The sequence below is a fragment of the Esox lucius genome, chromosome 20 (assembly GCF_011004845.1).
Source record: "Esox lucius isolate fEsoLuc1 chromosome 20, fEsoLuc1.pri, whole genome shotgun sequence".
Lineage (NCBI taxonomy): Eukaryota > Metazoa > Chordata > Actinopteri > Esociformes > Esocidae > Esox > Esox lucius.
Window position 1 is genome coordinate 37264685 of NC_047588.1, and position 14351 is coordinate 37279035.

General features: G+C 45.1%; 1 protein-coding gene across 3 annotated transcripts in view; it reads left to right on the forward strand.

The window, feature by feature from the left end:
* LOC105018782 (rho GTPase-activating protein 6) overlaps positions 1-13619 on the forward strand; it is a 41382-nt gene extending 27763 nt beyond the window's left edge. For 2 of the 3 annotated variants that reach the window (XM_010884489.4, XM_010884490.4), the window contains exons 4-13: positions 919-1193; positions 1372-1567; positions 1677-1732; positions 3377-3527; positions 3731-3879; positions 5658-5837; positions 6998-7095; positions 11102-11343; positions 11651-11725; positions 11862-13619. In XM_010884489.4, the coding sequence (XP_010882791.1) occupies positions 919-1193; positions 1372-1567; positions 1677-1732; positions 3377-3527; positions 3731-3879; positions 5658-5837; positions 6998-7095; positions 11102-11343; positions 11651-11725; positions 11862-12466 (2027 nt within the window). In that variant the 3' untranslated portion in view covers positions 12467-13619. Of the gene's footprint in view, positions 1-918; positions 1194-1371; positions 1568-1676; positions 1733-3376; positions 3528-3730; positions 3880-5657; positions 5838-6997; positions 7097-11101; positions 11344-11650; positions 11726-11861 lie in introns of those variants that run through there. The other variant, XM_020040995.2, reaches the window with a different exon arrangement.
* The last annotated feature ends 732 nt before the right edge of the window (positions 13620-14351 follow it).

Below are 14351 nucleotides of genomic sequence, written 5' to 3' on the forward strand. Positions count from 1 at the left end.
GCTGAATTTCCCTAGTGAACTTTAGAGGCGTTTGGATTTTTTATTTGATTTGATGGTAACTCAAAACAAATCAAATCATATAGTAAATATATAGTGAATATATAGTAAATATATCGTGAATATATACTTATGCAACAAATTTGCAGGTGTTGTTTACGTTAGATTTATGTTGGATGTTACTCAATGCTTTGAAGCAATGGATTCTTTATTGAATTTAACATTGCTGTCCCGGGTTTGGTAGATTTCTATTGTGTATGAGTCATATTACAATAGGAGTGAAATGGGTATATTAAATGTTTACTGGTTGTGTTAAAAAGCAGCATTTCTGTGTAGGACTGGTGCCCAACAGAAATGTGGGTAGGCTGCTGAGGGCAGAAAGAGAACATTCTCCAGAAAACGTTTCATACGAGGTTATTGAAGTGTTTTTCTGCTGAGCTTTACCCATAAATATGAGTACAGGTCAACAGCATTATTTAAGTGTAAGTTAGTGGAAGGTTAACTATCAAAAGTGAACATTTTGGGCACTTTGAGCTATTCAGGCTCCTTAGTGGCACTGCGGTCTAAGGCTCTGCTTTGCAATGCTGAGGCATCCATTGCAGCCAGGGTTCTTGACTAGGCTGTGCTACTGATCGGCGTGTGGCCGGGAGTACGACAGGCCCCGCAGTACCCGAGCTGGAGGAGTGACTCATTCTGCTGAAGTGACTTCCTCTGGTCATTAGCTGGAGGAATGCCAGGGCCGGGGTGTTTCATTGGACACATCTCTCCCCGGCCCGTTTAGAGTTGCTACTATTTGAAAATTGAGGGGGGAAATTGGATAGAATTTAGAATGAAATGTAATAAATAGAACGTGAGCTAATAATAATAAATATGTGAATTGTGAACCCCCCTGTTGTGTCCCCCCCCCCACACACACCACAGAGTTTCAGCCTCAGGCCTTCGGCATACCACTGTCCCAGGTGATCTCCAACGACCGTGCCCACAAACAGCGGCAGGAGGCCCACTTCCAGGCCCAGCGCGAGGAGCAGCGTGACCCCAGTGACTTGGTCTCCTCCCTCCTGCACCTCGCCCCGCGGAGGAGCACCAAGGACAAGGAGCTGTCAAGCAGCAACTCGTCCCTCAGCTCCGCCTCGGAGACGCCGAACGAGTCGCCGTCGCCCAACACCCCCGAGCCAGCACCGCGCTCACGCAGGAGGGTACGTTCTAACTTTCCCGGGCCCGTTATCGCCAACCGATACAATCAACCTGAACGTGTTCAAATCCACGCCATCGTCTTTACACACGCTAAGTTCATGGGCGAAGGTAGAAATACTGTTGGCTGGCCCGGCCCATCCCTTTGATTCACTCGAGCCGGTGTTGGTGTGCGTCCACCAGGGAGGACTGTCTGTGGACTGCATCACAGACCTGGATGACAACCAGTCCCATCTCCTGGAGGCCCTGCAGCTCTCCCTGCCGGCCGAGACGCCGGGCAACAAGCAGAAGCAGAGTGACAAAAAGCACAGCCTGAACCCCATCTATCGCCAGGTCCCCCGGGTGGTGGAGAGCTGCTGTGTACACCTGGAGAAATACGGTAAAACGCGCCGAGACGAGGGCGACGCGTTCTTTCACTGGGGCCGACGGGCGTCGTTGACCCGCCGATAGCTGTGTGTGTTCTTACGGCTCTTCTCTGTTGTGTTTAGGGCTGCAGACCGTGGGCGTCTTCCGTGTGGGGAGTTCCAAGAAAAGGGTGCGCCAGGTGAGGTCTGACACGCCGGCCAACATGGTGCTCAGCGACTGCGCCTTCCTATCGGAGCTCCTGGCATTACGCTTCTTTAATCTTCTCGGTGTTAAAACACGGTGGACACGTTGTGTCGTGTTGTTGTTGCCCATCCAAAACCGGACGCTAAACCGGTGCCGGCCATTAAGGCCAGTAGCTCTGTCAAAGTTGCCTTTCTGATACAGTAATTCTCCTACTTGCTCGGTCATGCAGTTGACAGGGATGTCTTGATCTAGGCACGGTCTGGGTGTTTTGTTGTACAACTAGAGGTGCTCCGAGCAATATTCAAGACCTTTGAAAATGTTAAAAACCCATCCCCTGGCCTGTGTCTTTCTACAATTGTGTCTCTTAGTTCTTTAGAAAGCTCCTTGGTGCAAATGGTTGAGCATTTGCTTTATAATATTATGCAGATGAAGGCCAATTAACCTGGTGTGTGTCTCTGAAAGGGATTGGTTATACCTAAGCTAATTAAACACTGACATTACTGTGAGGCAGATGCGTAACCAATGATCATTAGTTTCATTTTTTAAATATATAATTCAATTACATTTCACAATAATACAAAACATACCCATGCAGGCCTGAAGCATGCTGTGTAGATAGCATTTATGAGAGAAAAAGATTTCTGAGGCACTGACACAACACAATGGGATAGATATTCCAGGGTGTATATTTTCTACAGGCACTGTATCTTTGAGAGAGAGAGCCTTTGTCTCTAATGGAAGTTTCCCTTTTTTGTGTCATCCTTTCACGGCGGTCATGCGAAGGATGTGAAACAAAACCTTTCGGCTACTTTCAATATTGTTTAGATAGTAAAAAATTTCAATTAAAACTCATAAACAAATCTCAGAGTCCAATGGACCCGGCTGCACAAATAGCCGGCAGCTATTTAGGCAGTTGGCTACTCACATTGGCCGAGCCACACAGGTTTGAACTTTATATGGCCTGCCAAGGCCCACGTTCAATATGAATGAATGTAATAATTAATGGATACTTATTCATTATTGTTAACAAATGACTGCTTGCTCTTAAGCAGGCGGTGTATGTATTCACAAGGCTTTTGTCCTGCCTCCAAAACCAGGGATTTAAATCGCACAAAACCTGTTTACACGCTATTCTGTTCCGTCACTTTGTCTTTCTTTCTGCAGCTGCTGGCTTAGCTCGAGTTAGGAGTCCAGGAAAATAAACTTGGCAACGTGTCGTAGCGTGGCGGGGGGGTAAATAAGCTCTGCGTGTGGATAAATTAGGAATGTTTTTGCGCCATGCAAATGATGGACAGTTCCCTGGTCCATTCTCTGGCTGAAGAGAGAGGCCGTCTCTGGATGGCCTGCTGTGTCTGCCTCTCTGCTCACCTATGAGATCAAGGGTTCGGGAAAAAAAACATCTTTATCCGACCCACAGTGTTATCGTTCTGAATAGCGAGCCCACCCTTGTGTTGAGATGTGTGTCTCATTCCACACGTCAGCTCGTTTCTTTTGGGCCAATCAACCGCTGGGAACCGTGTCCCCCAAACCGATACAGGACTCAGGGATCATCCATTCATAAGCTTCAACGTCTGACCGCAAGGTGTTCGGGATGAAACGGCGTTCATTATTATAAGTGAGGTATTCTGTGTCATTGTAGCTGCGAGAGGAGTATGACCAGGGCTGGGAGATCCAGCTGGACGAGGAGCACAGCGTTCACGACGTCGCCGCGCTGCTCAAGGAGTTCCTGAGAGACATGCCAGACCCCCTGCTGACCAGAGAGCTCTACACAGCCTTCATCAACACCATGCGTGAGGAAAACGCGCACACATGCCTTAAATACCCTGTTTGAATCCACAAATCAAGTGCATATGAGGACAGAATGTACACACAAGAAAGATCTCTCTCTGCATCGCTTGTGAATACATATTCCTTAGACCCCAGTCAGCGTAACCGATTCCAGTACGGTCCCTAAAGGCAGTTGAGTGTTGGTGATGACGTTTGTCCTCCGTAGAGTTGGACCGTTCTGACCAGGAGAGCTCCATGCAGCTGCTGATGTACCTGCTCCCACCATGCAATAGTGACACCCTGCAACGCCTCCTGGAGTTCCTGGCCATGGTGGCCGCCCACGCAGACGACAGACAGAACCAGGATGGACAGGAGGTGAGGACAGGAACACAGGACAAGAGGGGAGGGCAGGAGAGGATAGGCCAAGAGGAGAGGGCAGGAGAGGACAGGACAAAAGGAGAGGGCAGGAGAGGACAGGCCAAGAGGAGAGGGCAGGAGAGGACAGGACAAGAGGAGAGGGCAGGAGAGGAAAGACCAGGAGTAGAGGCCAGGAGAGGACAGGACAAAAGGAGAGGCCAGGAGAGGACAGGACAACAGGAGAGGGCAGGAGAGGACAGGACAAGAGGAGAGGGCAGGAGAGGACAGGACAAGAGGAGAGGCCAGGAAAACAGTATATGGACTCTGGAAAGATCAGTAGCCAAATACTTGTGCTAATTGTGTCTTTCTTGGATGAATGTTTTTCTGTAGTCTTACATACAGTGTTGTGTATTTGAGATCAATGACAAGGTCATGAGTCATATTCCTCTATCAAAATACTGCTAGCCTTTTACCTAACAATGTATCTCAATACTGCTGGCCTTTTACCTAACAATGTATCTCAATACTGCTAGCCTTTTACCTAACAATGTATCTCAATACTGCTGGCCTTTTACATTTTACTGCTAGCCTGTTGTTCTGTCCCTGGGTAAGCCAGTTAACCCAAATTACTCCTCAGGCATCCAATGTGCCATATTCCCTTCCAGTTTTGAGGAGTGGGGTTGAAAGTGGAAGTAGTGGTTTGCTGCCTTCTACGATGTTATGAATATTTCATGTAATTAAGATGACAATATTTGTTGTCCAACTGAAATCGTACATTTTTCCCTTTCTTTTCAGATATATTTTCAGGCTTTTATGCTTTATTGATAAAGACACTGGGGAATGCTAGATAACTACATATATTTTTGTTTGGAAATGTGAGCCTAGAGCACAGAGACATTGTGTAGAATGCATTGACGCTCTGATGTGACAATGTTACAGACATGTCTTTGTTGTTGTTGACAAGGGAGGTTTAAGTGCACATTCATTCACCTCGAGGTTTGTGAATACTTTAACACCTCTTGTCTGTGTGTTTGAGAAATCATCTGTGTCAGTGAATTGTTCCACCGCTACCACTGCAATCATTTATAAGAACCCTCTGTGTTCCCTGTTCAACATTAAAGACAAGAATGTGTCTTTCGTCTGACAACACCTTGAATTATTAGTCCAATTCATGTCCATCAACGTACCTTTCAGTGTAATCCTGAAAAATCTTCTGTCACCTCAAGAGGTCAGAGGAAAATTCCTTGCTAACGATCGACCACTTGTGCTTGAGCACTGTGGCTGTGGAGTCTCAAGCCAGATGGCCACTTCTGCAGTAGTTGAATGTCTACAGTACAGACGTCTGTACAACTTCGTATGAAAATCTGCACACTGGGGGCAGTGTCGGGATATAAACATGCAGTGGAAAGTGACATCACTGCCTTTCCTCTAGCGTTTGAGTTCGCACAAGCACACTATCCACTCAAAAGTCTGCGTCCGCCTACCAAACTTGTGATTTGTTGTGAGAGCTTTTTGTTGGAACAAGTTTCTTTCATAATTTTAGAAGGAGTAATAAAAGCTAGCTAGTTTTGTTTCCAGAACTTGTTTTGTTACCCAAACTCTGGCAACACAAGACTAGTTAGCCTGTGGACTGCTGGTCAGACTGCTAGAATAAGATCAGCCTTCATTGTTCTGTTACTATGGGCCTTTTCAGGACCATGTGTTAAGTGTCCTCAATCCTCATGGGTAAATGTTTCTGTAAGTCTTTGTGTCACACCAAGCATTGTTCAACTCATTGTCCATGTGTCTGTGTGCAGGTTACAGGGAACAAAATGACGCCTCTCAATCTGGCCACGGTCTTCGGGCCCAACCTCCTGCATAAGCAGAAGAGCTCAGACAAGGAGTTTGCTGTCCAGAGTTTTGCACGCGCTGAGGAGAGTACAGCCATCATAGAAGTGGTACAGAGGATGATCACCACCCAGGAGACCCTCTTTATGGTACGCTGTCCCTCATGGAATATACAAGAACACGATGCCCCTGGACGGATATACAAGCATTTATCATAGCAGACACTGGAGAGAGTAGAACACTAGCATGGCTGACAAACTATTGAACTCTCTTGAGTCAGTGCTCTTCTTTCCAAGGGGAATGGTGTTTAGGGGAATTCTCAAGCTGGATAGGGCAGCTCCCTCTAATGAAACGTAAACATGGGCTTTGTACATTTTTGGGAAGGCTTAAGCCTCGTAAAAACCTAGCTTATCGGCAGAGAGGCTAATTAACCCGTGCCATTGTTTTTAACTCCTGTACTTGTCCTTGTACGGTCCAGGAATAGGACAAGCAGGCGCTCTTTTTTTTCATTGGTTACCGTGTCCCTTTCCTAAAGGGGCAATCTGTACTTGTACTGTAAAAACGTCTCTGGTAAGAAAAGGGATGGGCTTGAACAACTGCGATTTCTTGACGGAAGAGCTTTTTGTGCTTTGACTGACCGTCCATGATGTAGAAATCACAGTTTGTGCATATTTTGAAGCCACTCGTAGTGTTTACATTTCAAATATTTGCAAACATTGGAGTAACACAAGCTTTCGTTTGGTTTCTGATTGAGTACAACAACGAGGCATTCGTCCGTAATATTCTTCAAGGATCGATGAGTATGTATACTATATCATTCATTTGTTTGCCAAATAGGAAGGCATTGCTTATTGCTCCTTTAAACTAAACCCTTCCAAACTTGGTCTGTGTGCCTTTATCCCTTGGCCATTCAAATGTATTGTTTAACTTAAGCCAGGGGCCTGCAACAGGTGGCTCCCCCAGAAATTGTTCCACCGCTGAAGATAGCTCCTCCCTCTGCGTTAAGATAGCGTTAACATGTAGTGCAGAAGCTTTAAACTGTCCATGAACCGTTGTTGATAACAGTATTATTATCACATTGCTGCCATTTTATCCACAGGAGATGTGTTAGTTCTGGTAGTTTGGTGTTTCACAGTGGCTGTTTACATTATTGTGTCAGTACCCGTCTGAAACAGTTGGTGCGAATCCGAGCTGCTGCTGATTTATCCAGGGACTTAAAAATCCAGTTTAAGCCGACGTGGTGTGAGATACATGTACCAAGTGTCACCTCGGGCGTCCAGTAAAGCGTTGTGCATTTCTGGCCTCCTAGGTGCCTCCTGACCTGCAGAATGAAGTTCTGATTAGTCTTCTGGAGACAGACCCTGATGTGGTGGACTACTTGCTGCGCAGGAAGGCTTCTCAGTCCTAGTGAGTGTGAGACCTTCAGATGTGCGTCTGTATCTCGGCCAGGCTGTGAGCAGGCACACGAGCATCCCCCTGCCGACGGGGCCGTGTGAATGCACAGTTATTTTCTTCTTTACAGACACTGTATGGTCATTTAATCTACACATTACTGTGGTAACATATACACTGCCCTCCACAATTTTTGGCACCCTTGGTAAAGATGTGCAAAAAAAAATACTTTCTTATTATTCCTTATTATTATTATAAGCATGATCTTCTTAAAAATATGAAAGAAATCTAAACTTTGATCGAGGTAAAATCAAAGGTAACTGTTTTTCCTCAAAAACATGTTGTCACAGTTATTGGCACCCCTAGAAAGTCGAATGAACAAAAGTATCTTCCCACTGAAGAACCATACAGTTGTGCTCATTGGTTAGCATACCCTGGCAGATATTGTGAAATATTGGCGTTGATTTAGAAAATATGAGTGATCATGCAAATATACTGTCTTTTATTGAAGGATAGTGATCATATGAAGCCATTTATTATCACATAGTTCTTTGTCTCCTTTTTAAATCATAATGATAACAGAAATCACCCAAATAGTCCTGATCAAAAGTTATCATACCGTTGAATGTTTGGCCTTGTTACAGACACATAAGGTGACACACACAGGTGAAAATGGTAATTAAAGGTGAATTTCCCACACCTGTGGCTTTTTAAATTGCAATGTAGGTAATTGCGTAACAAGGTAATGGAACTTTATAAATATATAAGAAGATATCCAAAGCCTGCAAATGCCAGTCAGTACTGTTCAATCACTAGTGGAAAATTCGGGGATCTCTTGATACCAAGCCAAGGTCAAGTAGACCAAGAAAGATTTCAGCCATAAGAATGTTTCAGGATACAAAGAAAAACCCACAGGAAACCTCAGGAGAAATACTGGCTGCTCTGGAAAAAGACAGTGTGGTTGTTTCAAGGAGCACAATACGACGAAACTTGAACAATAATGAGCTGCATGTTCGAGTTGCCAGAAAGAAGCCTGTACTGCGCCAATACCACAAAAAAGCCCCGTCACAACAAGCCCGACAACACCTTGACACGCCTCACAGCTTCTGGCACACTGTAATTTGGAGTGATGAGACCAAAATAAGTCTTTATGGTCACATGGTTATGACCTACAGTTGAATGTGAATCCCATAAGAAATAATAGATGTGCTTTGCCTGCTCCCTCATGTTTTCTTTACAAATGGTACATATATTACAAATTCTCCAGGCGTATGCAAACTTTTGTATATATTTTTGCAAGTTCAACTCAATCGTCAAACTGAGTCATCTATCAAAATGGGAAAGATCAGAGAACACAAAAATCAGACAAAAGGTTGCTGACCTTGCTCAAAAAAACTGAGGGAACACTCAAACCACACATCGGATCTCGATGAAGGAAATATATTAAAGATCAAAATCTTTACTGTACATTGTGTAATTCATTGAGAACAAAATGACGTAACAACGGTCAGTGGAAACCAAATTCACCAACTGACAGAGGGCTGGATTCAAACTCACAACTCGAAAATCTAAGTAAAAAATTGAAATCACAGACTGTTCAAACTTGTGTGAATTTCACCACGGCAACAAATAATGTAACTCAATCAATCAATCAAATTTATTTATAAAGCCCTTTTTGCAACAGCAGTTGTCACAAAGTGATTTTACAGAGACACCCGGCCTTAAACCCCAAGGAGCAAACAACAGTAGTGTTGAATTTCAGTGGCTAGGAAAAACTCCCTAAGAAGGCAGAATTTTAGGAAGAAACCTAGAGAGGACCCAGGCTCAGAGGGGTGACCAGTCCTCTTCTGGCTGTGCCGGGTGAGATATTAAGAGTCCAATTGGAAAAATGTATTCATGTATCTGGGCTAAATCCAAAGTCTATTTAAAATTAGACTAGGTCAGAAGTATGACCAGATGGACAAGGACAGGGACAGCAACGGGCCCCCGCAAACCAGGTACTCCACAGGTGTGGACCAGGACCTCATGTCCTCCTAAAGTTTAAATGGGATAAGACTGGGAAGTAGTGTTTATAGCCCCCAGGTGCCTGTAAGCACTCCTGAAAATATCTGGGCATGCTCCTGAAGAGACGGCAGATGGTGTCCTGGGGGATCTCCTCCCAGACTTGGATCAGGGCATCAGTGAGCTCCTGGACAGTCAATGGTGCTACTTGGCAGCGTCAGATCACCAGAAGGAACCCAGGGCTCACTGCACCAGCATATGGTCTGATGATGGGTCTGAGGATTTCCTCCCGGTACCTAACAGTAGTCAGGGTACCGTTGGCTAACACGTGGAGGTCTGTGTGACCCTCTTAGGATATGCCTCCCCAGACCGTCACAGATCCACCGCCACACCTATCATGCTGGATCATGTTGCAGGCAGTGTCAAATTCACCCCGCTGTCACCACGTTGTGTAATGGCCTGTCACCTGGTATCTCCTCCATGTTCTTGAGACCGTACTGGGAGACACAGTAACCTTCTTGCGATGGCCAGAAATTGATTTGAGGGATAGTAATGATGAAAATAGCCTACTCCCACTGTCAGTTATGTTGTTAATTACAGTAGATGGTGGTGGATCAGAGATGTTGTTAATTGTGGTGATGGATCAGTGATGTTGTTAAGTGTGATTGTGGATCAGTGATGTTGTTAATTATGGTGGTGGATCAGTGATGTTGTTAATTATGGTGGTGGATCAGTGATGTTGTTAATTATGGTGGTGTATCAGTGATGTTGTTAATTGTGGTGGTGGATCAGTGATGTTGTTAATTGTGGTGATGGATCAGTGATGTTGTTAAGTGTGGTGGTGGATCAGTGATGTTGTTAATTATGGTGGTGGATCAGTGATGTTGTTAATTATGGTGGTGGATCAGTGATGTTGTTAATTATGGTGGTGGATCAGTGATGTTGTTAATTATGGTGGTGGATCAGTGATGTTGTTAATTGTGGTGGTGGATCAGTGATGTTGTTAATTATGGTGGTGGATCAGTGATGTTGTTAATTATGGTGGTGGATCAGTGATGTTGTTAATTATGGTGGTGGATCAGTGATGTTGTTAATTGTGGTGGTGGATCAGTGATGTTGTTAATTATGGTGGTGGATCAGTGATGTTGTTAATTGTGGTGGTGGATCAGTGATGTTGTTAATTATGGTGGTGGATCAGTGATGTTGTTAATTGTGGTGGTGGATCAGTGATGTTGTTAATTATGGTGGTGGATCAGTGATGTTGTTAATTGTGGTGGTGGATCAGTGATGTTGTTAATTATGGTGGTGGATCAGTGATGTTGTTAATTGTGGTGGTGGATCAGTGATGTTGTTAATTATGGTGGTGGATCAGTGATGTTGTTAATTGTGGTGGTGGATCATTGATGTTGTTAATTATGGTGGTGGATCAGTGATGTTGTTAATTGTGGTGGTGGATCAGTGATGTTGTTAATTATGGTGGTGGATCAGTGATGTTGTTAATTGTGGTGGTGGATAAGTGGCCTTCCAAAGGCCCTGAGAACCTTGTTAGGGTTCAGGGCTTTTTGGACTCTTTTAAATACCAGGGGATTTTTGAACAACATTTGTTTGCCTGCCAGGAGGCTAAAACTGGGTCATTGTTGGATCTTCCAGTAGGACAATGATCCAAAGCATTCCTCCAGAGCCTTACAAAAATGGCTTACTGACCACAGAATTAAGCTTTCACAATGGCCATCCAAATCCCCTGTCCTTACGGAGAGTGCACAAAGTATTAAATCTAGGGGTGCCAATAACCATTGCGATATTTTCTCGAACTTGAACAATTTTACGTGAATTCAATTTGAGATGTTTTCTCATATTCTGAGTATAAGTTCAAGCGGTGAACAACAGTGACGGTTGTTTTTCCCAGCCGTCTTCACCAGGGGGCCCAGAAAAGGCACTGCAGTTTCTGTTTCACCTGCAATCCAGTGGTTTTACATTTTGCACGACAATGTTTCTCTCGCTCTCCTCCACTTCCGAACAGTGGTCCAGGAGTGTCGCGGAACAGGGGTCCCATCTCTCTGACCGAGAGGCGTTGCTCCAGCGACTCCTACAAGGCCTCCAGCGGTGAGGTGTCCCCCTACGACAACAACTCCCCAGTGCTTTCTGAGCGTCTGCTCTCCCAGGCCCAGAACGACAGCAGTCCCCTCTCTGATAGGTTCTTTCACCTACAAGTGGGCCAGGTCAAAGGTTGTCCCAGCAGCACCTGCCAATCCGCAGACCAAGGTGAGCTGCCCCAGTGGTCGAGATGTTCTCCATTTTCATTCCATTAAGTAGCACTGATATATTGTATCGTATATTTTTGCAATAAGGCATAAGGGTGTGTGGTTTATGGCCAATATACCATGGCTAACAGCTGTTCTGACGCAGAACATAAAACAGAGTACCCACATGAATCCCTTAGCCGTGGCGTATTTGCAATATAATGCAAACACATGAGCTGTATATTATGAACTAGTTGCCCATGTAATTAGAGCAGTAACACGTAGTATTCTTTCATGGGTGTGACGAGTATTTATCATTCTTCCATTAGATACACCTGATGACAACTTCTGGGGGACCTGGGATATTACTCTGAACAAAGGGTTTCTGGATCGCCGTATCCTCGGTACGTTCATTCTCTCTGACTCAATCTTTGTCCCTTGATACTTTGCAGACCTGAGTAAGTTACATTCAGACTCGCTGGAGACCGACGTTGATTTTGTGTAAATGGTTTTCCCCATGTTGCCATGGCAATGTTTCAGAATCCAGCTATTGCGGCTCATCGGAGGGACTCGGCTGTCACCAAGGTAACAACAGCAAACCGCCTGTCAGACGAAGTTACACCTCATTGGGTGTGCCTGAATGCAGGCCACACCCCCCAGTGACTCGCAGCAGCAGTAGCCCTCTGGCGGAGATAGGGCAGAAACAGCAAAGTCAACAACCATTGTTACAACACCAACCACAGAGCCAATCAGAGACCTGCAGCTCAGAGGACCTAGCATCAAGGGGCGGAGTCTCCCAGAACGCCAGTCCCTCGGTTCAAGACAAGCCGGGCAGCAGGGTGGATGGATGGCCTCCCCTTCTCCACCCTGGCCCCTTCAGAGGGACCCCCCGAGAATATTCCCAGTCCACGCCTACCCTCACCATGTCTACTCCTCAGACCAGGGGGCTGACACCCCAGAGCCCCCGACAGCCGCCCCAGGGCCACAGTAGCCCCAGGCCCCAGACTGAGGCACGTACGAACCCATCCCCTGGTCCTCCGGAAGGGAAGGTGTCAGGGGGTCCCGAATGGCAGAGCGAGAGGTGGCAGATTTGGCGGCTCCTGTCAGCCGACAACGCGGACACGCTGCCAGAGACTCTGGTGTGAAGAGACACCGTTCCCTCGAGCGGATGACGGGGAAGGCGGAGGGAGGAGTGTGCTAAGTTGTGTTGTGAACTGCCACTGTGAGGACCGCTGTGTTTGTCTGCTAATGGGGGCGGTTTTACTGTCTTGATGTGGGTCTTCACATTTCAGAAGGTCCGACATTTTACCACTGAGACATGCAGTACCTCAGCAGGAAGACAACACAGAGCCAAGGTTATCTGAGCGTTTCTTTGGTCACACTAACGTCCTTCTTTTTATGCTGTCTTGGTATATACTGTATATGTATACAGGATATACGTATATAGAGGTGTATATATGTATATATTGAAAAATATATGCTTTTTAATTCAATTAATGGTGGTGCAAGGATGAATCTGAATGCATTTTAAGTCTTGGTACTACAAAGTTTTCTGTTTTTTGTTATAAGATTTTCTTATATCAACCACAAATTTCAGAGTGAAAAAATATATCAAATGATTTTTGTTGTTGCAATCTGTCTCTTAACAAAAAAATATTTGTACTATTGACATTGCACTTAACATTGCTGTTTTGGTCACCAGTTTTAAAACACATTCTCATGTTACCCGACCTTTTGATTCTAATGGTCATCCATTCAATCCGCGTACCTTTATTCATGATGAGCAAATTTAACTGGAAGATACAGAACATTATGAATGTAATTCCACAACATGCAATATTGGAAAAAGACTCGTCACCAAGTATGTATTAGAACGGCACTGTTATGAAATATACCTAATGGTTTCGTCGTACTCTGCTCCCCTCCTATTTATCTGTGTCTCACATAGGAAATGTAGGTACTTTTTGTTTGGTTGTGTTGCTGTCGTTGGGTTATTTGCTTAGCTAATGTGTTCTGTCTTGAGCCAACACTGTTACTGTTCAATAACCACTGTCTTGGATGCGAGGTGGATAGCAACACAATCCCAATTACCACATTGACATAACATTGAATTACAAATGCTAGTGTTTTTGGTTCATTGTGCAACATCAGTATTGATATAGTTTTCATGTAACCACGCTGCTTTCACTCTGTATATTGCCAGCTCCATTTCTTCTTTGTGCTTCTTGTATTACTGCACGGTGGTTTGGATCTTTTTATGATTGCCATGATGGAATAAATGTGACATTGGTAATTTTATCATGTTTTGGTTGTCGTCCTGTCATCCATGTTAAACTCCACATTCAGGTGAGATTTGGCAACAGGTTATAACAGGTTATTAGGCAACAACCTCCTAATGTCTTGGGAAAAAATATATTTTAAGTTCTGCTTGACAGAGTTTCTCTAGTGTCCTCGAAGACGACTACAGTGCCCGGTTTCCTCTCGCTCTTACGTTCCCGTTGTGTGTAGAGGCGAGTCGGGAACAACGTGAGCAGTTCACGCTCTGATGAACCGGAGCGGAAGATAGTTGTTTTGGCAGCTCCTCGGTCTCGCTACAGATTTAAATCTGGCACATGTCAACACGGTAATGAAGTTCAGGAGCTGTACCTCACTGGCCCCTGAAGGACCCTGCTCACTAACAAGAAAGAGGCCTGGAAGGTCCCAGGTATAACCACAGGGAGTTCACCCCACCTCAACCCGGACTGGACCACAGGGAAACTCCCTCGTTATTTCTGCTTAATCTCTTTATGGACAGCTTCAAGTGGGGCTAGTTTTCTTGCGGGATCCTATACAGTCCTGTGTCATTAAGCTCACGGTAACAGATCGGGTGGCGTGTGATCTCAGGGAGATTATCTTGAGTGTATGTGTTGTACTGCTCGGAAGTGGATTTGGGTGATGTGATTGAACGACCACCAGGGGGAACCCTAACCACATGAAATTCCATGTTCTTTATGTTCAGGTTCTACTGCAAACATATCTGTTAAATTGGTT